This window comes from Cynocephalus volans, chromosome X (assembly GCF_027409185.1).
Source record: "Cynocephalus volans isolate mCynVol1 chromosome X, mCynVol1.pri, whole genome shotgun sequence".
NCBI lineage: Eukaryota > Metazoa > Chordata > Mammalia > Dermoptera > Cynocephalidae > Cynocephalus > Cynocephalus volans.
In genome coordinates this window covers 121,764,226-121,788,653 of record NC_084478.1, presented here as the reverse complement: position 1 = coordinate 121,788,653, position 24,428 = coordinate 121,764,226, and the positions used below count along the sequence as shown (strand labels likewise).

General features: G+C 38.8%; 2 protein-coding genes across 2 annotated transcripts in view; one reads left to right on the top strand and one right to left on the bottom strand.

The window, feature by feature from the left end:
• The window catches only part of TRPC5 (transient receptor potential cation channel subfamily C member 5), a 167,735-nt gene that overhangs the window by 47,762 nt on the left and 95,545 nt on the right, over window positions 1-24,428 (top strand). Inside the window, exon 2 of the mRNA XM_063083212.1 lies at window positions 572-1,093. Coding sequence (XP_062939282.1) covers window positions 572-1,093 — 522 coding nt within the window. The remainder of the gene's footprint in view (window positions 1-571; window positions 1,094-24,428) is intronic.
• On the bottom strand, window positions 17,847-18,167 carry TRPC5OS (TRPC5 opposite strand). The gene has a single exon (XM_063083707.1). The coding sequence runs from the start codon at window positions 18,165-18,167 to the stop codon at window positions 17,847-17,849; it is 321 nt and encodes a 106-aa protein (XP_062939777.1).

The following is a 24,428-nucleotide window of genomic DNA, read 5'->3' as shown; positions in this document are numbered from 1 at the left end:
ACTTGATTTATTGGCTTGGTATTTAAAATTACTGGTTATCTTTAGTTTTTCAAACAAATATTTCTTCAGTCTCTACTGTTTATCTGGAACTGTGCACACATTGCTATGTACTGTTACCAATTTTATGTGAGTCCAGTCTATCCAACTAAGTTCTAGAAGGTCAGGAAAAATGTCCTTTCCTTCTCTGTATCTCCCATTATGTCTCAGACAGAATTGAGCATGTTGTAGTTGCTTAATTTAAGAGCCAAGCTCTAGAGTCATATTGTCTGGGTTTGAATATTGGCTCTGCTTCTAAAAACTGTGTAACCTTAGGTATGTTCCTTAACCTCCCTGTGTCTTGATTTCTTCATATGGGGAGAATATTTATTTCACAAAGTTATTGTGGAGATTAAATGAGTAAAGACATATAAAGTGCTTAGAACAGTACCTGGCTCATAGTAAGAACATTCCACAAACATTAGCTATTACAGACAAAAGAATGGACACCAATTCCTGAATTGGTAGGCCCTGTGCTTCTTCTTTCTCAAAACTTTAATTATGCCCTTCCATGTGTCTCATTTCTTATACTCAGGTCCCCACTCTGATGATGGACACCCAGTTCTCTGAGTTCACACCAGACATCACTCCTATTATGCTGGCTGCTCACACCAACAACTATGAAATCATCAAATTGCTTGTTCAAAAACGGGTCACTATCCCACGGCCCCACCAGATCCGCTGCAACTGCGTGGAATGTGTGTCCAGTTCAGAGGTGGACAGCCTGCGCCACTCCCGCTCCCGACTGAACATCTATAAGGCTTTGGCAAGCCCCTCACTCATTGCTTTGTCAAGCGAGGACCCCATCCTAACTGCCTTCCGCCTGGGCTGGGAGCTCAAGGAGCTCAGCAAGGTGGAAAATGAGTTCAAGGCCGAGTATGAGGAGCTCTCCCAGCAGTGCAAGCTCTTTGCCAAAGACTTGCTGGACCAAGCTCGGAGCTCCCGGGAACTGGAGATCATCCTCAATCATCGAGATGACCACAGTGAGGAGCTTGACCCTCAGAAGTACCATGACCTGGCCAAGTTGAAGGTGGCAATCAAATACCACCAGAAAGAGGTAAGCTGATCTCATCTCTGCCTTCAGGGAAGGTTAAGGCCTCCAGAGCAAGAGTCAGCATTTTTCTACCACTTAGACCTCTACCATATGGTTGGAGAAGCCTCACAGTTCGGCCCATTCATCCAAGGCACAGACAACCGTTGTATATTTTCTTTATGTCCAGATAAGCAGCCATATGATCTTTGATAGGAAATGCATTCATTCATTCAACAAAGGCTTACTGAGCACTGTTCTAGGTGCCTGGGATACAGAAGACAGGTACTGACCCTGCCTTCATGGAGCTTACAAGCTAGTGGTGGACATTAAGTAAATGATCACTTTAATGAATATATAACTACATACTAAGATAAGTACTCTGAAGGATCAGTGTTCTGTGACAGCACATAACAAAAGATCCTACCCTGTATACTGGTACCATGGGGGGCAGTGATCATGGAAGGCTCACTATTGGATGCTGGTAATTATTGATATAACTGAGTCCCTGGCAGTTCCTTAGCAAGAAGACTGAGATATGCATTTGAAAGATGGAGCCATACTCAGGTTCTGTAGTTCTGTAGAAAACTGAAGCAATACCTGCTTTGGTGTGACCTCCAAACTGTTAGGGTCCACCTCTTTGAGGGAAGTCAGTTCAAGCAGACAACAGGAGAGGCTTTGCTTTCCAGCTAAGACAGATTTATAGTCTAGCAGGTGCTTTTCTATGCCATCAGGTCAAGCAATTTGGGGGAGCCTTCTAGAAAGCCTAATTTAGCTCTTTAAGGAGGTAAAATGGTACCATAGAAAGAGTACGGTCTATGGAGCCAGAGTAACTGAGTATGGAATTCCAACCCACCAGTTGTATGACCTGAGGAAAGTCACTCAAATTTTCAGGGTGTTAGTTTTCTCATTTATAAAATGGAGATGACAATAGTTTCTGCACTTCATAGGGGTACTATGAGAACTAAATGAGAAAAGCTGGTGTTCCATGCATGGCACAGAAAGTGCTTTAATGTCCATCTCCATGTGTCTTCCACGCTGCCCAGAGTCTGATTCAAACAGGTAGAAGAAAGAGGTGCTTGCCAGCGGAAGGACAGCTGGCAGTGCCATCCTTCATGGATCTAGGCTCTGAGGCAAATCACACTGTGTGTTCACCTGGTCCCTTTCTCTCAGACAAAAAAAAAAAATGCCTTCAAAATGAGGCAAAAATGAGTACCGGGGCATAGCACAATACTGAGCATATAGTAGGCATTCAGCAAATATTAGCTGCTATTATTATTCATTTTCATTGTTACACATGGAGGAGCCGTGGTATATAGTCTGATTCTGTGTACGAAAATTGCAGGTAATAGATATAGCGAGGGCCCATCCACTCTGCTACCCTACCCCCCTTCCCTCCCATGGCTCTGCCACTGATGTGTGGTATCGGTTATTGATTCTTCTACACTTTGATATATGTATATGTTTCTATTAATGATGTATTAATGGTTTCAGTGTTTTTTTCACTTTACATAAATTGTTATAATACTGTGAGAGGAAAATCACAGGTATTTTTAGGAACATGAATTGTTTGCAAGTAACAGAATGGTTAACGGAAACAGAATAGTTTTTTAAAAATTGATATTGCAGGGGGGTTTCAAGATGGCGGCGGCTGCGGCAGCTGGCGCGGAGTAGCTGAGGTGGAAAAGGTGGCCACTGGGCCTCAGGCAGCCGGGAAACTTGTGGACCTTTCTCTGGCCATCTCTTAAGGGAGGACTGCTGCTGCTGGCCGGTCGTGGGGGCTCAACGCCACTTTGCCCCCGGCAGGAGAGGCTGCCTCATTTACAGGCAACAGCTTTGAAGTGTGGAGCAGGAAAAGAACTGATTCTTGGCTGCAGGAGCGAGTCTTGGGACGGGGAACACGGCGCCAGGGCTGCTGTGGATGCAGCCAGGATCCCGGAGGCTGGGGCCGCACTGAAGGCGGCCAGCTGCCCTATCCAGGATTGGAGGTTTCAGGCCGGCATTGAAGAGGACTCCTGGGAGCGCCCGAGCGGCGCCGCGACTGAACAGCCCGAGGCGGCAGCGCCGAGAACACGGAAGGCAACAAACCAGAGACAGAGCGAGCGCCCGACCTGGCACAGCACTGTGAGTGATCCCTGGCAAAGCTCTGTTCGGGGGGTGGATGCCCACGCGGCTCCCCGCCTGCACCACCAGGCCACTCATTGCCCCGGTGCTGCCTCCATTTTCCCAGGTGCGGGCAGCTCCGCCCTGCTCGGCCATCACTGAGCCCTCCCACTTGCTTGGCCTGGCGCGGGGCTTTCCGGACCCTGCGGGCCGACCTCCTCTCCCACTCCCTCCACGGTTCTCTGGCAGGGCTGGGGGTGTGGGGCGTCCCGACCAGTTTTGGGAGGGCTAGGAAGTACGGGCGGGCCGACTGTCACTCCACCACACCCTGGACTCCGGCCCCGGTAAACTTCCTGTTACTGGGAGGCAGATACCATCTCTGCGACCACCAGTTTGGAAAAAAGCCTAACGAATTTCTGGTTGGGAATAGTGTGGTAGGAGAGTTCCCAGGTCTGCTTGAACCTGCCGGAGAGCAGGCTGCAGGCGGGCACTAGATTCGGTTTATACCGGGGGGATACAAAGGTGAACAAGACCCGAGAAAGATCTACACAGTGCTACAAAGGCACCCAGAGAGACTGGTCGTCTGTGCCTAGCAGAAACCTGGTAGACTTCCTGGGCGAGGCGGTGCTGAGCAGGGTCTTGAAGGCCCAGCTGATAGACGAGGGGTGCAGAAGACACGCCCCAACCCAGCACAGTGTGCACAGAGGGGGGAGACGTGCGGCCAGGGAGGCGGAGACTCGACAGAAACCACACACCCGGTGGGGTCGCCACTGCACGATCTAACAGCCTGGGCCAGAGCACACTGAACGGGGAGAAGTCCTGTACAGAAAGTGAAAGCTCAACAGAGATCACACACCCTGTGGTGCGTGATCCACCAGCCCAGCAGAGTACAAGCTGACCAGAAAGGTGGATCCCCGGAGAAGCCCAAGACCCGAGGCAACCACACACACAAGACACTAGAGGCCAACTGAGCAGTCACGGCGGGAGCCATACCAAATTGGCAACCACAGCAACATCCTAGTTAGTCATTAGTCTCAAACCGGTGGACTGTGAAACCCCCTGCAACAATGAATAAACACCAAAAAAAAGACACCAGAAATACAAAAAATCAAGAAAGTACACCACCAAAAGTTAATAAGTCTCATACTCTAGATCCTATAGAACAAGAAGCCCTTGAAATAACTGATAAGGAATTTCGAGTGATAATTCTAAGGAAACTGAATGAGATACAAGAAAACTCAGCTAGACATCATGATGAAATGAGGAAAAGTATACAGGATCTGAAAGAGGAAATATACAAGGAAATCAATGTCCTGAAAAAAAATGTAGCAGAACTTGCTGAACTGAAGAAGTTATTCAGCGAAATAAAAAACACAACGGAGAGTTTAACCAGCAGGCTTGTCGAAGTTGAAGAGAGAACCTCTGAACTTGAAGATGGGCTGTTTGAAATAACACAAGCAGACAAAAAGAAAGAAAAAAGAATCAAGGACATGGAAGAAAATCTGAGAGAGATATCAGACAACCTCAAGCGCTCAAATATCCGAGTCATGGGTATTCCAGAAGGGGAGGAAAATGGAGATTCCATTGAAAACATATTCAACAAAATAGTGGCAGAAAACTTCCCAGGTATAGGAAAAATCACAGATCTTCAGATCCAGGAAGCTCAACGATCTCCAAACGTATTCAACCCAAAAAGGCCTTCTCCAAGACATGTCATAGTCAAATTGGCAAAACTCAGAGACAAAGAGAGAATCTTAAAAGCTGCAAGAGAGAAGCGTCAAATCACCTATAAGGGAGCCCCAATCAGGTTAACATCAGACTTCTCATCACAAACCCTAAAAGCTAGAAAGGAATGGGATGATATTTTCAAAATACTAAAAGACAAAGATTGCCAGCCAAGAATACTCTACCCTGCAAGGCTATCCTTCCGAAATGAGGGGCAAATAGTATATTTCTCAGACAAACAAAAACTGCGGGAGTTCACTACCACAAGACCACCCTTACAAGAAATCCTCAAGGGAGTACTGGGTTTGGTTCCTGAAAAATAACTACCACTGCCATAAAAACCTAAGAAAAATCTAAACCCGCTAGTACAATAAAAATGGCATTCATGAAGAGAAAACAAGCTAACAAAAACACTATCTACAACCTAAGGAACCAACAAACAAAGAAACCAAACAGTAAATCAGAAAGCAAGGAACAAAAGACACCTAAGACAACCAAACAACCAATAAAATGCTAAGAATAAATCAACACCTTTCAATAACAACTCTTAATGTTAAAGGCTTAAATTCCCCAATTAAAAGACACAGACTGGCTGACTGGATCAAAAAGCAGGACCCAACTATATGCTGCCTACAAGAGACCCACCTCACCCATAAAGATTCACACAGACTAAGAGTAAAAGGATGGAAAAAGATTTACCATGCAAACAGAAAAGAAAAACGAGCTGGAGTGGCTATTCTTATATCTGACAAAATAGACTTTAAACTAAAAACCATAAAAAGAGACAATGAGGGACACTACTTAATGATAAAAGGACTGATCCATCAAGAAGACATAACAATCATAAATATGTACGCACCCAATGTTGGGGCAGCCAGATTTATAAAACAAACTCTATTAGACCTAAAGAAGGAAATAGACACTAATACCATAATAGCAGGGGACCTGAACACTCCACTGTCAATATTAGACAGATCATCTAGGCAAAGAATCAGTAGAGAAACACAAGATCTAAACAAGACTCTAGACCAATTGGAATTGGCAGATATCTACAGAACATTCCACCCAACAACCTCAGAATATTCATTCTTCTCATCAGCACATGGATCATTCTCCAAGATAGATCACATATTAGGTCACAAATCAAGTCTCAATAAATTCAAAAAAATTGGAATTATCCCATGTATCTTCTCAGACCACAATGGATTAAAACTAGAAATTAATAACAAACAAAACTCTGCAAACTATACAAACACATGGAAATTAAACAGCATTCTACTTAATGACATATGGGTCCAAGAAGAAATCAAGCAGGAAATCAAAAAGTTTATTGAAACTAATGAAAACAATGATACATCATACCAAAACCTGTGGGATACTGCAAAAGCAGTATTGAGGGGAAAATTTATTGCATTAAATGCTCACTTCAGAAGAATGGAAAGATGGCAAGTGAACAACCTAACACTTCACCTTAAAGAACTAGAAAAACAAGAACAATCCAATCCTAAAGTTAGCAGACGGAAAGAAATCATTAAGATCAGAGCAGAACTGAATGAAATTGAAAACCAAAAAACAATTCAAAAGATCAACGAATCAAAAAGTTGGTTTTTTGAAAAGATAAATAAAATTGACAAACCATTAGCATGGCTAACAAAAAAAAGAAGAGAGAAGACTCAAATAACAAAAATTAGAAATGAAAAAGGCGATATTACAACTGATTCATCTGAAATACAAGGAATCATTCGAGACTACTATAAACAACTATACGCCAACAAATTTGAAAATCTGGAGGAAATGGATAAATTTCTGGACACACACAAGCTCCCAAAACTGAACCGTGAAGACGTAGAAAATTTGAACAGACCAATAACAATAAAGGAGATTGAAGCTGTTATCAGAAGGCTCCCAACAAAGAAAAGCCCAGGACCAGATGGATTCACAGCAGAATTTTACCAAACATTCAAAGAGGAATTGACACCGATTCTTTACAAACTATTCCAAAAGATTGAAACGGACGCAAATCTCCCAAACTCATTCTATGAAGCAAACATCATCCTGATACCAAAACCAGGTAAAGATATAACCAAAAAAGAAAACTACAGGCCGATATCCTTGATGAATATAGATGCAAAAATCCTCACTAAAATACTAGCAAACAGAATACAGCAACACATACGAAAAATTATTCATCACGACCAAGTGGGATTCATCCCAGGGATGCAAGGTTGGTTCAACATACGCAAATCAATAAATGTGATACACCATATTAATAAACTCAAACACAAGGACCATATGATCATCTCTATAGATGCTGAAAAAGCATTTGATAAAGTTCAGCACTCATTCATGACAAAGACCCTCTATAAGTTAGGTATAGAGGGAAAGTATCTCAACATAATTAAAGCCATATATGCCAAACCCACTGCCAATATCATCCTGAATGGGGAAAAGCTGAAAGCTTTTCCTTTAAGAACAGGCACTAGACAAGGATGCCCACTCTCACCACTCCTATTCAACATAGTGTTGGAAGTACTAGCCAGAGCAATCAGAGAAGAGAAGGAAATAAAGGGCATCCAGATTGGAAAAGATGAAGTCAAACTGTCCCTGTTTGCAGATGACATGATCCTATATATCGAACAGCCTAAAACCTCTACAAAAAAACTGTTGGAATTGATAAATGATTTCAGCACAGTAGCAGGATACAAAATCAACACACAAAAATCAGTAGCATTTCTTTTCTCCAATAGTGAACATGCAGAAGGAGAAATCAAGAAAGCCTGCCCATTTACAATAGCCACCAAAAAAATAAAATACTTAGGAATTGAGTTAACCAAGGAGGTGAAAAATCTCTATAATGAGAACTACAAACCACTGCTGAGAGAAATTAGAGAGGATACAAGAAGATGGAAAGATATCCCATGCTCTTGGATTGGAAGAATCAACATAGTGAAAATGTCCATACTACCCAAAGTGATATACAAATTCAATGCAATCCCCATCAAAATTCCAAAGACATTTTTCTCAGAAATGGAAAAAACTATTCAGACATTTATATGGAACAGTAAAAGACCACGAATAGCCAAAGCAATGCTCAGCAAAAAAAATAAAGCTGGAGGCATAACACTACCTGACTTTAAGCTATACTACAAAGCTATAATAACCAAAACAGTATGGTACTGGCATAAAAACAGACACACTGACCAATGGAATAGAATAGAGAATCCAGAAATCAACCCTCACACTTACTGCCATCTGATCTTTGACAAAGGCACCAAGCCTATTCACTGGGGAAGGGACTGCCTCTTCAGCAAGTGGTGCTGGGATAACTGGATATCGTTATGCAGGAGAATGAAACTAGATCCATACCTCTCACCATATACTAAAATCAACTCAAAATGGATTAAGGATTTAAATATACACCCTGAGACAATAAAACTTCTTAAAGAAAACATAGGGGAAACACTTCAGGAAATAGGACTGGGCACAGACTTCATGAATACGACCCCAAAAGCACGGGCAACCAAAGGAAAAATAAACAAATGGGATTATATCAAACTAAAAAGCTTCTGCACAGCAAAAGAAACAATTAAAAGAGTTAAAAGACAACCAACAGAGTGGGAGAAAATATTTGCAAAATATACATCTGACAAAGGATTAATATCCAGAATATATAAGGAACTCAAACAACTTTACAAGAAGAAAACAAGCAACCCAATTAAAAAATGGGCAAAAGAGCTAAGTAGGCATTTCTCTAAGGAAGATATCCAAATGGCCAACAGACATATGAAAAAATGCTCAACATCACTCAGCATCCGGGAAATGCAAATCAAAACCACATTGAGATACCATCTAACCCCAGTTAGGATGGCTAAAATCCAAAAGACTATGAACGATAAATGCTGGCGAGGCTGCGGAGAAAAAGGAACTCTCATACATTGTTGGTGGGACTGCAAAATGGTGCAGCCTCTATGGAAAATGGTATGGAGGTTCCTTAAACAATTGCAAATAGATCTACCATACGACCCAGCCATCCCATTGTTGGGAATATACCCAGAGGAATGGAAATCATCAAGTCGAAGGTATACCTGTTCCCCAATGTTCATCGCAGCACTCTTTACAATAGCCAAGAGTTGGAACCAGCCCAAATGCCCATCATCAGATGAGTGGATACGGAAAATGTGGTACATCTACACAATGGAATACTACTCAGCTATAAAAACGAATGAAATACTGCCATTTGCAACAACATGGATGGACCTCGAGAGAATTATATTAAGTGAAACAAGTCAGGCACAGAAAGAGAAATACCACATGTTCTCACTTATTGGTGGGAGCTAAAAATTAATATATAAATTCACACACACACATACACACATACACACACAAACGGGGGGGGGGTAAGAAGATATAACAACCACAATTATTTGAAGTTGATACAACAAACAAACAGAAAGGACATGGTTGGGGGGGAGGGGGGGAGGGAGAAGGGAGGGAGGTTTTGGTGATGGGGAGCATTAATCAGCTACAATGTATATCGACAAAATAAAATGTAAAAAAAAAAAAAAAAAAAAAAAAAAAAAAACAATGAGGACCATTTAAAGTAAGAAAAGAAAAAAACGATATGTATATTCAGTGTGGACATTTTGTTATCACTTTTATGGCAAGCAGTTACATAAGGCTGTGCCTTATTTTGGCATTATATAGATTTAGATTACTTTTTAAGTAAAAACAAGTTTTTTAAAAAAAAAAAAAAAAAAAAAAAAAATTGATATTGCAAAATACGACTAAAGTTTTACATTCTTCAACCCACTGGATAAGAGATAAACTTTACAATTTTCAGTCCCCCAACCCCGTGAAAATTGACAAAGGATTTATTTTCAAACAATTTCACTGCAATATTTCATCAATTTTGTGTTTATAGATCACCTTCCAACTATTTTAAAACTTGACCCCCTTTTTTTTATTTTAACTTCTCAATATACATTATAGTCGATTTTCATGACCCCTTCCCCATTCCTCTTCCCCCCTCCCTCACTCCCCTCCCCCCCACATCATATCTGTTCACTTGAAAACGTGACCCCTTCTGCTCATATAATCTTCATTTGCCAGTTTTAGTTACTGCTCCATTTGGAAACCACTCTGATGACTTTCTCACTCTCAGATAGGGATCTGCTTGGCATATGACTATGGAATCACCCTTGGGTTCTACATTAACTGCCCTCCAACCCTCATTAACCTTCTCATCATTTTTTTCCTCTTTGTTTTAGTCTTTTTACTATCCTGAAACTTTGTCTCCTGTGTTCTTTATTTCTTTTATTTTATTTATTTATTTATTTATTTTATTTTATTTTTTTTGTCTTTTTCGTGACCGGTAAGGGGATCACAACCCCTGGCTTGGTGTCGTCCGCACTGCGCTCAGCCAGTGAGCGCACCAGCCATCCCTCTGTAGGATCCGAACCCGCAGCGGGAGCAGCGCTGCGCTCCCAGCACCACACTCTCCTGAGTGAGCCATGGGGTCGGCCCTCTTTTCTTTTTTTAATTGGCTATGCATATTCATGGGGTACAAAGCTGACTGTCACCACTTGTGCCAAAGATGTGATGGCCAGATCAATACTATCAGCATGCCCATTACCACAAATTGGGATTATTCCCCATGTCACCCTCCCCCCCAATTAATCTCTGACCTCCCCCATCCACCCCACCCCACAACCCTAGGTGTGTTCTCTCCCTCTGCAAGTCCAATGCACCGCTGTGGTTTTTCTTTCCTTCCTTCTTTTTCTCTTAGCTCCCATTTATGAGTGAGGACATGTGGTACTTTTCCCTCTGTACCTGCCTTATTTCACTCGACATAATTTTCTCCAAGCTCATCCATGCTTCTGTGAATGGCAAAATTTCATTCTTCTTTATGGCAGAGTACTATTCTGTGGTGTATATATACCACATTTTCCTTATCCAGTCATTCATTGATGGACATTTCAGTTGGTTCCATATCTTGGCTATTGTGAACAGAGCTGTGATGAACATGGGAGTGCAGGTATCCCTTCAGCATGATGATTTCCATTCCTCTGGGTATATACCTAGAAGTGGGATTTGCTGGATTGTATGGAAGATCGATCTGTAGTTGTCTGAGAAATTTCCATGTGTTTTCCATAGTGGTTGTCCTAATTTACATTCCCACCAACAGTGCAGGAGCATTCCCTTCTCTCCACTCCCTCGCCAGCATTTGTTATTCACTGTCTTTTTGATTATAGCCAGTCTACCTGGGATGAAGTGATATCTCAACATGGTTTTAATTTGCATTTCCCTGGTGATGAGTGATGTTGAGCATTCTTTTAAGTGCCTGTTGGCCATTTGTATGTCTTCTTTAGAAAAATGTCTATTCAGCTCCTTTGCCCATTTTTTAATTGGGTTATTTGGTTTTTTACTGTGTAATTGTTTGAGTTCCTTGTATATTCTGGATATTAATCCCGTGTTAGATGTATGGTTTACAAATATTTTCTCCCACTTTGTAGGCTGTCATTTCACTCTGTTGATTGTTTCCTTTGCTGTGCAGAAGCTTTTTAGTTTGATATAGTCCCATTTGTTTATTTTTTCTGTGACCTTATTTCATAGTTTCCTATATTATTGCTATTATAGAATATCTTTATGCTTGTATATGCTCATACAAAATATTTCTCAGCTATCATTATACCAACCTGAATGCACCAAGGAGTTATATTTCTTTTTGCTCTCTTAATTAAGGATCAGAGATTCCAACATTGTTTCCAAGGTCCATTTGCTGTGTACATTAAAGAGAAAGGAGTCATTTTTTTTATTATGGCAAAATATACATAATATAAAATTTACCATTTTAACCAATTTAAAGTTTACAGTTCAGTGGCATTAAGTACATTTACTTTGTGCAAGCATCACTGGAATACATTTTGAAGATACACAACTTTGGGGATGTCCACTTTTCTTTCAACAGTGAGTACATAGACTTAGAGTTTTAAATTTTGCAGACCACATTATTTTCAACTGCAACACTGGCACAGTAGTGCCTCTTAACTATTCAAACTTATGGATATTCAGCAGTAATACAAAAGCAATCCAAAAAGCACTGTATTTATGCAAAGATCAACAATTTTAGGCCTGATACTATTCACTGCTCATTGTGAATCAAATTGGAGAACGCTGACATTTAATAGACTGAATCATTTCAATCAGAGCACATCAAACTCCAGGTTGGCAGCAGGAACTCTCTCAACTTCAGTGTGAGTGACTCTCAACTTCAATGTCAATAATTCAGTGATAAAGAATCTATTTACATAGAGCCACATAAACCCAAATATGGTCCATATTTTAGTGTCATAGCCAAAGACTTCAGAATCGTTTGGGGATTTATATATTTTGCTCTAAATTTTCCAGGATAAGTTATCTTAGCAATGGTTATACATCAATTTTAGCTTAATTAGTTTCTCTTCAAAGTGAACCATGCTGATTAGAAGGGTAGGCTTGAGAATTCAGGTATATCTTAAGGTTTGTACTCCATAGGCATTGCTTTGAGAATGTAAAACATAATTTATACTCATCAAACTCTAAAAATCCCTTCTGAATTGTCACTTCACTTCTACTAAAAACTCTGTAATCTTTCCCAATCTGTGAATTACAGGTTTTTTGTTTGTTTGTTGTTTAATCTGTGGTTCCATTGAGTGTCAAAAAAGTACGGTCTTTAATTTCTCTCTATTCAATCGACATGTCTAGTTTAAGGCTGAATACTCTCACCTTCTTGAACAACTGAACAATGTCCTTGGTTTGGAGGTGTTTTTGTAATTTTAACTTTAGTATATTTGGATAAGAAACACAATTCTGTGAGCTACTGAGGTTCTAACAATTCACGTATCTATGGGAACTTTATTCTCAAAAGTCCTTGATCTGAGGAAGCAGACTGATCAGTCTGTTCAATAAATATCCACGATCTAGTCTTTAAATAAAAGAAACATACACACAGTGCTTAAGGCCACAAGCATACAAAAGGTTATGTTTGGATCATTTATTTTATCATATTATGCAGTACAGCTTGATCACCAATTTTTGCAGTACAAATTCTCCTCTTGTAGGATGTGATGGCAGTAGGCAAACCAACCTTGACTTTGGACACAAATAAATGAATGAAACCTAACTTTATCCTATCATTATATCTATGGCAAGTGAACTCATCTTTTCAGTCTTAGACAAAATTTCTCAAATTCCTTGGCGACATGTAGTTTATGTTTCTAACTCATCAGGAAGAAAATATATTAACATCTTAAGTAGGTCACATTCCAGGACCTGGTGGAGTGCATTTGATCTGAGTGTTACATGTTGGGGGCCCCTAAACAAGTCAGAGACATTTTTTAAAAGGACAATTTTTCCAGATGACTTTCAGGCCCTGAATAAGGCTGGGAGGAGAAAAAAAAAAATGTTATTGGGGAGTTATTTGTCAGGAACTAGGAGTTATTTTTTCTTTTGTTAGAGATTTTCTGTTGGTTGGTTGGTTGGTTGGTTGGTGGGTTTGTGAGCTTTCTGAGGGTTATATATACAGAAGAAAAACAAGTTTTAAATGTGGACTGGAGGGAGTAGAATCCCTGAAAAAATAAGTATACCCAAGAGGAGTCACTAAATACTTCTAGTCTATTAACATAAAGCTATCAGTACAAAAACACAATAGTCAGCCTTGATGTAAAAAATAGTTGTGAAAATCTAGTTGGATCATGGTGGGTTAGTGGTGTTCAGAGTTACATAACCCCCCTCAGGAATAAAATCTTAGCCTTAAATGGAATATAATTCATTATTTCCTAAAGGACTTTTCATATTGTTTTTTCCTCATTATTACTCCTACAAGAATTAGGCTCCTCGAAAGAATTTAATTTGGTGAAAAAATAAGCTCCAAAGAATGACACAAAAGCTGATTTCGAACTATAACTTTGACATGAAGTAGAATAAGGAAGCTCTAATCTCTTAGAAAACAAGTGTAAAACTTGTATAATCTTTATATGTCAAGTTGACTTTCAGGTATTGTCATATAGACATTTTTCAGATATTCCTGAAAATTCCTGATTTCATATATTCTGTCCCATTGTCAGATATATCATACCAAAGGCTTTGAAAACTATTTAATTTGTTCCTTATTACCATAAAAGGTAAGAAGAAAAATTATTATAACCCTCATTTTGCAAATGAGAAAGGACTATGTTCAGAGATTTGTCCAAGATCATCTGACAAAACCAGAGGTAGAAATTCAGACTCCTGGCACAACCTTCTCTTTGAGTATAACTCTACCTTCTGTTGCGTGGGGTTCTTTTATGCTGGTTTGCGAGCCTCCAAACTCACTACCAGGTAATTTAAGATGATCACAAGTTCTTTGATTTATGAATGAAAGTTTATTCATTAAAATATCTTAAAACATTGGCAAACAGTTGTTAAGTCTAAAATGGAAAAAAATTTCTTAAAACAATAAAATGGTTTGGATCAATAATTAATAAGTATTATAATCAATTACAATTCAATAAATGTCAGTAATCATCACACATAAGGATGCAAGTATACAGTCACAACTGCCCATACACTTTAGCCAAAGCACATCAGGAATGAAGACTTGTGCTACCTAATTCATTGCCATCTACCAGCCTATCTCCCTAGATTTTCACACCTTTAAGCTTGTTTCAGAATGGTGAGCCTTTCTCCCTCTCTTCCTCCATGCCATACAAGAATTAGCCTTGGCACTGGTCTCAGGAAGATCCAGAAAAGAGCTAGTTTGGATAAAGGACCAGCCACTCTCTCCATTCTCTTGGAGGACATTAAGGATTTCAGTCAGTAGACCAGGTTAAACTTCTCCCTCTAATTGAGCTTTTAGGTACTTGACTTATGTCAATTGCCAACCAACTATCTCTATCAACATCTTAGGGTTGACTAATTTGCATAAAACAAAAATAGGGCTTGATTCATAAACTTGTTTAGGAACTAACTCCATGACGTGGCCTTCTACCATAAACAGCTGCATAATTTGGCAATTTATTAATTTTCTTCTCTTTCTTGAAAACAAGTTCCCCTCTAGCTCTTGTTCCTAAGTATTTTCTTATTTGTTAAATTTATTTCTTATCACTATTAACTCTATTTCTAATTCTGTTCCATAGATCAAACATACTTAATACAACAATCCATTTCTTGGAGTAGGGTTATATCTTAATTCTTAAACACATATAATTGCATAAAGCAGAAACTAAAATTTATTTATCTAGTCCTGAGGCGCCGTTATAATACAATCTTTCTAGGTAACCAAGGTAAACAAGAGGCTTGCCAGCTCCATATGTTATGGGGTTGTAGCATCTTCTTGCTTTAACCCCTAAGGACCATATTGACCACTAGCTGTTTTATAAGCTGGTTCAAATCTTTATCTTGTCTCAAGGTCTGGAGTAGTTTCACAGATTTCTCTTCATGTATCTTAATGAACTGTTTGAGTTAGTATGGCTGCTTGTGTTCTCTCAGAAGGCACTAATGGTTTTAATAATATGTTGTGGAATTGTTATAAAGTCCATATTCCAGAGTTCTACTTGGAGGAATAGCTACCCTTCAGTATCTACCATGTTTGAGGAGCACCAGATCTGTCTTTTTACAGCTAAATTGTTCACCAAATAGAATTTGTAGCAGACTGGTAGTCTCCCCTTGGATATGTTTTCTGATCTTGTCCGAATATTTATGCTTTGAGTTTTATTTTGACACAAAATTATAGCCCAATTTCCTAAAGTTCAAATTCCCCATGAGGAGTGTGTATCTTCCCCCGATGTTTCTAAACCTTTAATTAAAGTATAGGTTCTATCTTTTAACTTTTATCTGGTGCCTCTGTTCTTATTCTCTTTGATTACTAAAGGTATAGATTCCTTGTTTAACTGCTGTCACTAATCTTACTTGTAAAACTGCTCTTATTGGAATGGACGGATAAACTGTTTCTTCCTGCTTTCCCACTATTCTGTTTAGTTTAATCTAGCATATTTTCTTTGCATTGCATCAATTATTTGCCATTTTGGACATACCTGCTTATCTAAAATCCCCTACACTGGAAAAGTCAGGGTTTATCCAGTTATTGTAGCAGCAAAGTCCCTCAATCTGCTGTCTGGCATGACTTGTAATCATACACAGTAGTTGCTCTACAATAGAATTTTTATGTTTTCTAATCATGTCTTTGTTTGTCCCTCTATGTTTCTTAGGTCCTCATCTACTCTTATCAATATTTCCACATAGCAGTTTATTGTGGAATTTTCTCATATTAATAGGTTGAATAGCTCCATAAGTTCTTCTGATGTTTAAAAGGGTCTGTGATAGCTATCTCTGATACAGCACCCTCTTGATTAAATTTGTTAAACCACCTTATCCTAAAACTTAGTGGCCAAACTCACTTGTGTTTCTCCTGCTACTGCTCATCCAAATAAGACCTACTTATATAGACTTTAATTGCCCCCATTTGTCTTTAAAGGTAGCTAATCATTTATGTATGCAGACCTCACTTAGAATTAGATGCAGCACCTGTCATACGGATTAGCTCTGAAGTCATCTGTATTAAATGTCATTTTAACCCTTAAGGCTAATATGCTTTAGGACTTTATATGAATTGGTATAGTCTGGTTTCTACTAGTGAGGAGTGCCTCCTACGTGTCATTTTTTTCTCAATTTGCATATACCACATTGTCCAGTGTCATATTTTTATGTCTTTACCTAGTCGTTGCCCATGTCATGAGATGAAAAGGCCATTCTCTAGGAAGGAAGGCCATAGTGTCCATGGTCTTGTCTGAAGGGTACTTATTATTCCAAATAGAAGTGAGTGTGCTGTATGGCATGGAATTGGTATGATCGATTAATTTCTTGAACATTTATTTGGTCCCTCTCTGTTTTAATGTGAGGGTTCTTCAACTATTACATTTTCCCCTTCCATCATATGTAGAGTTAATATGGCACAGTCCACATTTTCTTTAGATTCATTATTGCTCCTGTCTGTCAATACCAAATATTTCTAAGTCGAAGTTGCAGCAGGTCCACTGTAATAAGCCCATCAACTATTCTTTATAAATTCAGCTATACTCAAGAAGATATACTTCATCCACATCCACTTGTGGACCATAATCTCTAGGCCTATGTGATAGGTGCTTGACTTTCCACTAGAGAATAATTTTTGTAGGGCTCTGTCTAGCCTTTCTAGTACTTCTCTCATTTGTTATTTGCTATAATGTGCTATTTACATTTGGGAAACAATATTGCAAAGTAGATGCGAGGTGGGTCAGCATTTGCGGGAACAGTCCTGCATTGGAACCTCCCAGTCTCAGCTTTTTCAAAGGATTTTCCCTGGCAACAGTCATCTGAAAACCTTTCTGCGGTCTAATCATCTAGTAGATGCTGCTCTTTCAGAATCATTTCCCTTAGTCTGCATAGCATTCTTTGACACATTCTCTCTTAACAGCCCAGTAAGGAGTTATATCTTTTCAAGTAGAAGTGTCCCAACATTTTCCTGTTAATGCAAATGTATTCGCTATAATACTATCCTGAGGGATTTTCCCCTTTTAATTTCTACTCACTGTAAAACAATGAAATTGGGTCCCAAGATGTGATAGTGTTCATCAATTCTTCACTCCGTTGTTAGGTGAGGAGTTTCTTTTTTTTAATATATTGTTTGTTCACGTCATCAGATATCTTAGCAGGAGAGTAAGTTCAGGTAAAGGAAGAACCACAACACTAAAGTCAGAGCTTTTTGAATAATAACAAAGAGGAAAAGAGATCATCCTTTGCTGGAAGTAAATCAAATCTTACTTATTCTATAAGTCATTAGTAATGAAAATATGCAGAACTAGGAAAAAACTCTTACTGTTAATGTCCAGAAAAATCAGAATATATTTGAAATGGAGAAATGATCAGTTTTCACATGCTGGTAGGGGCAAATTAGGTCTTATCCATTTGCTAAGTCGTTGTTTATAACAGAGAGCACATCTTCATATAACTCATCTATGTCTATCGTAACTTCGTCAGAAGGTAGGGCTTCATCTTCTCTTGTGTCAAGTATTGCTTCTAAATCTGAGAGATCACCGAGATCTGGTAGTGAATCTTCGTCAGGAGGAGGTGTATCAGCTACTACTATATTATTTTGTTGTACACAAGCAGCTTCTTGTCCTTGTGAAATCAATTGTAAAAGCACTTCAGCTATTCTTATTAAATACTCCATACATTCAGCAAGTCCACCAAGTAATACAGAGATTGACGCAGGCTCCATGCTTCAGTGCTCTTCTCAATAGATAAAATATTACTAAAAGCTGTAGCAAATGGACTCTTGGTGACAGTGGATCCTGTGGGGCTGACAACGGTTCTGTGGTTGGTTTAGATGAGAAATGAGGATGTTGATCTATAGAACTTTTTGATGATGTTGGTGAACCTTTCACAAAATTTATATATGGAACTCTTGTTTGTACTAGTAGTGAACTGCTATTATAATGACCATCAGACAGATCATCACAGCCAAGAAAAATCAGCAAAGTATATCTAATAATAGAAAAGAAAAATATAAAGATTAGTATCCTTGAGCCTTTATTCACCCTACAGGTTCTGGCTATAGGATACCCCTATCAAGAGTTGCCCAAAAGGTTGAAAAGGTATCTCTAGCTATTATTCCTACTTTTTTGACAGCTTTATGTGGATCTACTACCTCTTTTTCCTTTGAATTTCTCTTGGTCTTTATCTCTTATTACAGGACTTGAGAGCAAGTGAAAGTCCCCTATTCTCTGCCTTTTGACAAACTTTGGACAACTTTGGTTGTAAAATTAGTTCCTTGGTCATTTCCTATTACTGCTTATCCTCCATATCTAGCAGCTAGTTCCTACAACTTTGTCTAAAGCCTTGGTTTTACTACAAGGGTACTTCAAAAAGTTTGTGGAAAAATAGAATTAAAATATACTATGAATCTTTCCATAAACTTTTCGAAGTACCCTCATATTTTCATCTGCATGTCTGGTGAGTATACACTTCTGTAAGGCAATATTACTTGCTTTACAAATCTAGGGATTGGCCCAATATAATCTACCTGCCACATTTATCTGGTTTACCACTCATCACCCTCCCTTAAAATTAATTTGTTGAAGATAAAAGACATTTTTAGTAATTTGATATATCTCATATTGCTTACTCACTTTGTTTTTTTTTTTGATTCATAGTTTTTTTCACTCTTTCTCCTCTGCTTACCTAGTACAGTCACATCCATATGCCCTGAGGCTTTACATGCCCATTCTACAATCTTAAGTCAAACTGACAGGAGAGCTGAGTTGGAACTTAGAGTCCCCAAGGCTGCAGGGTCCACATTAGTTTTAGGGGGCCAGGTTGTCTCTTCTCTCATTCCAAGTAGATTATTCTGTCTTCCCATTCCGATGAGCTGATATATGTACTACATGAATTGCTAAATTCTTTTCATTTATTTCTTTTCATATCTCCCTTCACCAGACCATTTTTCCTGCAATCGTCCAGTCTGTAACTTTCCACTTATTAGAGCATACATCTCCAGTTTGTACTTGATCAGAGTAGCTAAATACCTTTGGCCAATTGTTTTCTTGGACACATTAAATTTCTGGCTACTAATCCTGTAAACTGGGCTGATTTTCTTTCTCCAGCCTCAGTCTTCCCCCCACCCCTACCCCAGTGGAGAGTCTTAGAAAGCAGCCATCTATTTCACTCCTTTAGGATATTGCCAAGTCTATTATTGCCCAATTTCTAGCAGTTCTGACCAGAGTGGAGCCCAGCAAGCCCCAGGCTTCACCTCCAGCTGACTGTACTCCTTGGATGTTTACTGGAGTACAGCAAATCTTGAGCTAGATGGTCTGTGATTTGTACATGGAGCTTGCTGGTCTCTACAGGGCCTAGTTTGAACCACTCAGTTATATACTGTCTCCACTTAGCATAAGGCCTGTCATACCACTGCAATTTGTCTTGTCCAAAATCCTGCCAATATACATGGGATTTGCCTTGACAATGATAACCAGAAAGCATGATTTTGGTTGAAGGCAACTTTCCGTCTGAAATATGGGAGAATGGGTACTAGAGTCATAGCAGTTTGTTTTATTAAATCAGAGTCTCTGTTTTTTGATTAGAGAAAAAGCAGTCTGGTGGAAAGAAATACGGAAAGAAATCAGTGAAAGGAATTTGGCATAAATGTAGAGCATGCATCAGCTCAGTAGAATGGAAAGACATTCATGCATGTTAAATATTGTTAGAGAGTACCATCATGTTTTTCAAAGGAACCAATAACCAACTATGGTGTCCATAGCCCAAAGGCACAAGAAGGTGACAGGAACATTTTCACACAAAACCTATTTAACTTCTGGCTTCCCTTTCACAGTTTTTTCCTCAGCTTCTCTATTTCCCTCTAGGAATCTTATTTCTCCTTTTGCCTTCATTTATTCACTTATGTGTTTCATTCCATTTCACTCTCTCCATCTTCTGCTATCCTTTCTCATCATCTTTTCTTTTATCTTTCTTCCTAAACTGAGAAAAATTTATTTTTATTTTTTTCTATTTTAAAGATGACCGGTAAGGGGACCTAACCCTTGACTTGGTGTTTTCAGCACCACGCTCTCCCAAGTGAGCAAACCGGCCATTCCTATATAGGGATCCGAACCCGTGGCCTTGGTGTTGTCAGCACCGCACTCTCCCAAGTGAGCCACAGGCCGGCCCTAAACTGAGAAAAATTTAGAAATAAATTATATTCTACTCATCAAATTGATAACGCATTTATTGAGTTGTACATTACACAATCTAAATGTAAAATGCAGAGAGGGAGAACATTTCATATTTTGCTCTTATAAAACAAATGTAGTTACTTATTACTTTATGTGGCCCTTGATTTATTATCTCTATGGCTTGGCTACCTTTGATGGCAAAAAAATTTTCTGACCTAGCCTTAACTCTGTTGACCCTTTTGGTAGCTAATCCTTAATTTTTATTTTCAAAGCATCTTGGAACCTAGGAGCTTGCGGGGAAGGGGAGGGCAAGGAGGGTAAGGAGGGTGTTGAGAAACTGCTAAGTACTGTAATACTAAGAAATAGCAAGAATATAGCATCAGCTTATTCCAGTTATGGTAACTTCCAAAGCAACCAACCCCAGATACCTTAGTTTGCCTAAAGGGATATTTTGGGTAGTTGGTGCCTAGCCCCAACTCACTTTAAGAAGCTTTTTATTAGCTTTTTCCTCTGCCTGGGATCCCTTTCCCCTACAGAAAAAAATAATTTCTTGTCATACTGGTCTCAGGTTAAATATCATCTCCTCAAATTTCTTACCCCCCAACCTGAATAAAGCCCCTAATCATCCCTTTCCCATTAAGCATACAGTGCATTTTTACATTATGGCACCTATAACTAGCTCATATTTCCTTGTTTGTTTGTATGTTTTTCTGTCTCCCACCCTATCCCACGTACATATAGACTAAAATGTAAGTGTCATGAAATTAGAAAATATGCCTGTTTTGTTTTCTTCTGTATCCCCCAAGGAACAGAAGAGTGCCTACCACATATAAGATAATCAGTAAGTGTCTTTGAATAAAGGAAGGAAGGGAAGGAAGGAGGGAGGAACAACTTTTAGCTCATCCATTAAGTATTATCAAGCTGCAACCATACATAGGGATAGCAGGGGGTACAAAGATGAACCAACTCATGAGAACATATGGTTAATAAAATGAACAGGCAACCCACAGACTGAGAGGAAATATTTACAAAACATATATATGTCAAAGAACTGGTAACTAGAATATATAAAGAACTCCTACAACTCAACAATAAAAAGACAAACAAGCCAGTTAAAAATGAGCAAAAGATTTGACCATTTTCACAAAGGAAGAGAAATGAATAGCTAATAAGCACATGAAAACGTACTCAACATCATTAGTCATCAGGGAAATGCAAGTTAACATCACAATAAGATACACAATACACTCACTAAACTAGCTAAAATTAAAGACTGACAACACCAAATGTTGACAAAGATGTAGTACAACCAGAATTCTCACACATTGCTTGTGGAAATGTAAAATAGTACAACCTTTTGCAGAAAACATCTGTCAGTTTCTTGTAAAACTAAGCATTCACCTCTATATCCCAGCAATTCTACTCCTACGTATTGACCCAAGAGAAGTGAAAGTTCACAGAGACTCTTACGAGAATGGTTATAGCAACTTTATGCATAATAGCCAAAAAGAATGGAAAGATCCCAGGTGTCTATCAAGAGGAGAATGGATGAACAATCCATGGCATATTTACACAATGTGATAAAAATAAAAATCAATAAAAAGAAAGGCACTGCTAATAGGGGCAACAACGTGTGAATATCAGAAACACTATACTTGATGAAAGAAGCCAGACACAAAAGAATATATACTGTACAAATCCATTCATATACAATTCTAGACAATGCAAAGTAATCTATGGTGAAAAAATCAGAACAGTGGTTGCATCTAGGGAAGTGAGAACAGATTGGGAAGGGGCTATAAGAACTTTCTAGGGTAATGATAATGATCATGCAGGAGTATGCATTTATGAAAACTCATTGAATGATACTTTTAAGATTTGTACATTTCAATGTATGTAAATTTTACTCCCACCAAAAAAATAAGAAAGCAAAGTCCCCTGTCTCAAAAAGTACTATCAGACAAGATGGCATGCCCATAAATAATTATTCTAATAAATTCTCACACTTACGGGAGACCTACTATGTGTTGAGCATTGTAAAACTCACTTTTCTTTTATTAGTATATTTAATCCTCACAATAAAATAACCTCATGAAGTTATAGATGGAAAAATTGAAGATCAAAGAGGTTAAGTAGTTTGCCCACGGTCACATGGTAAATAAAGATGCAGAGCTGGAAGTCAGCTTCCAAAAGTCTTAATACTGACTTCCAAAGTCTTAATACAGAGGGCACAGATTCAGGTGCTTACAGGAGCAAATTTGCCTTAGTTGGGTCAGAGCTGATATCTCATTTTACTAAAGAGGAATAGAACTAAGAATGTTAATCTCACTTACTGTCCCTAGAAACTTACTGAACTGGTTGAATCTGACTAAGGCCAAAGGTTGGAAAGAGCCTGGTCAGTCCCTTAGGAAATCACCATCATTTGTGACAGGGAGGTTCAGGGATGTGTCTGTTATCTGCCCTTCCACTGACCTATTGAATTGGTCCAGACACTCATAAACTACTCACCTGTGATAGAGCTGAGATGGACGAGGGGGTCAAGGCTCTGCCTATTAAATGATTTCTGGACTTGTGCTATGAACACTCCTGCCACAGCTAAAAGAAACACCCCCCCCCCAAAAAAAATTGCAAAATCAGTAGGTTTAAAGACATTAACCAGCTGTGGAAAAAAGGACAAAATGAACTAAAATTTCAAAGTGAGCTGACAGTCACAGGTTTTTTCTCCCAAGCATTTGCTAATTCTGAGCACAGGTTGAATATGAAGCTTGGTCCTAAGGCAGAAGGGACTATACTAAGGAAAAGGAGAAATCGACATAACTGTTGTCAGTTGAGGGAGGCTAGCATAATAGGTTGGAAACTTGAGAAGCCCGAAATGCTGGGCTAGTTTTTCTTACCTGAAGTTAGCTGAGTTTATGCTGGTGCTTGAGCAGAAAAGGCAGAGTGAAATCTCTCACGGTCTCCCGGTGCTTCAGAGACAAATTCTCACTAGAGGAAGGAGACTGCCACAAACACGCTACTGGTCTCCACCTCAAAAGATTACCTAGAATTTGAAGTTAGAGGGATGTAGGGGAAGCTAATTAGTCAATGAGATCAAAACCATTCCCAAAGGGCACTTTGCGCAAAGTAACTCTAAAACATATAAGGATATATAAAGGGCTTAGTTTAGTGAAACATCTCAAAGAAGAACAAAATTGGAGGACAAATGCTATCAGATATCAATGTTAGCTATACAGCTACAGAAATTAAGACAGCATAGTACTAGCACAAGGACAGACAAACAAATCAATGGAATCATGGCCTGTACCTCACACCAGATACAATAATAATAATAATAATAATAATAATGATAATAATAATAATAATAATAATTTGAAATGGGTTATTTGCCTAAATATGAAAAGTAAAACAATAAAGCTTCTATATCAAACCATTGGAGAAAATCTTTATGATCTTAGGTAGGCAAAGATTTCTTATAGGACACAGAAAATATTAACTATGAAAGAAAAGATGAATAAATTGGATTTCATTAAATAAAGAACTTTTGTTTATCAAAAGATAACTTAAGAGGGTGAAAAGACCAACCACAGACTGGAGAAAATATTCACAATACAGTATATATATCCAACAAAGGACTTATAACCACTATACACATACATTTTTAAACTCCTACAAATAAGAAAAAGACAAACAATCCTAATTATAAAAAACATTAAAAAAAAGAATTGACTGCCACTTCACAGAAGAGAATATGCAGATAGCTTACAAGCACATGAATAGGTGTGTTCATCAGTATTACTTATCAGGGAAATGCA

Bases quoted from the DNA above. Each gene is read 5' to 3' on its own strand.
- TRPC5OS (XM_063083707.1), bottom strand. From the start codon at position 18,167: ATGGAGCCTGCGTCAATCTCTGTATTACTTGGTGGACTTGCTGAATGT.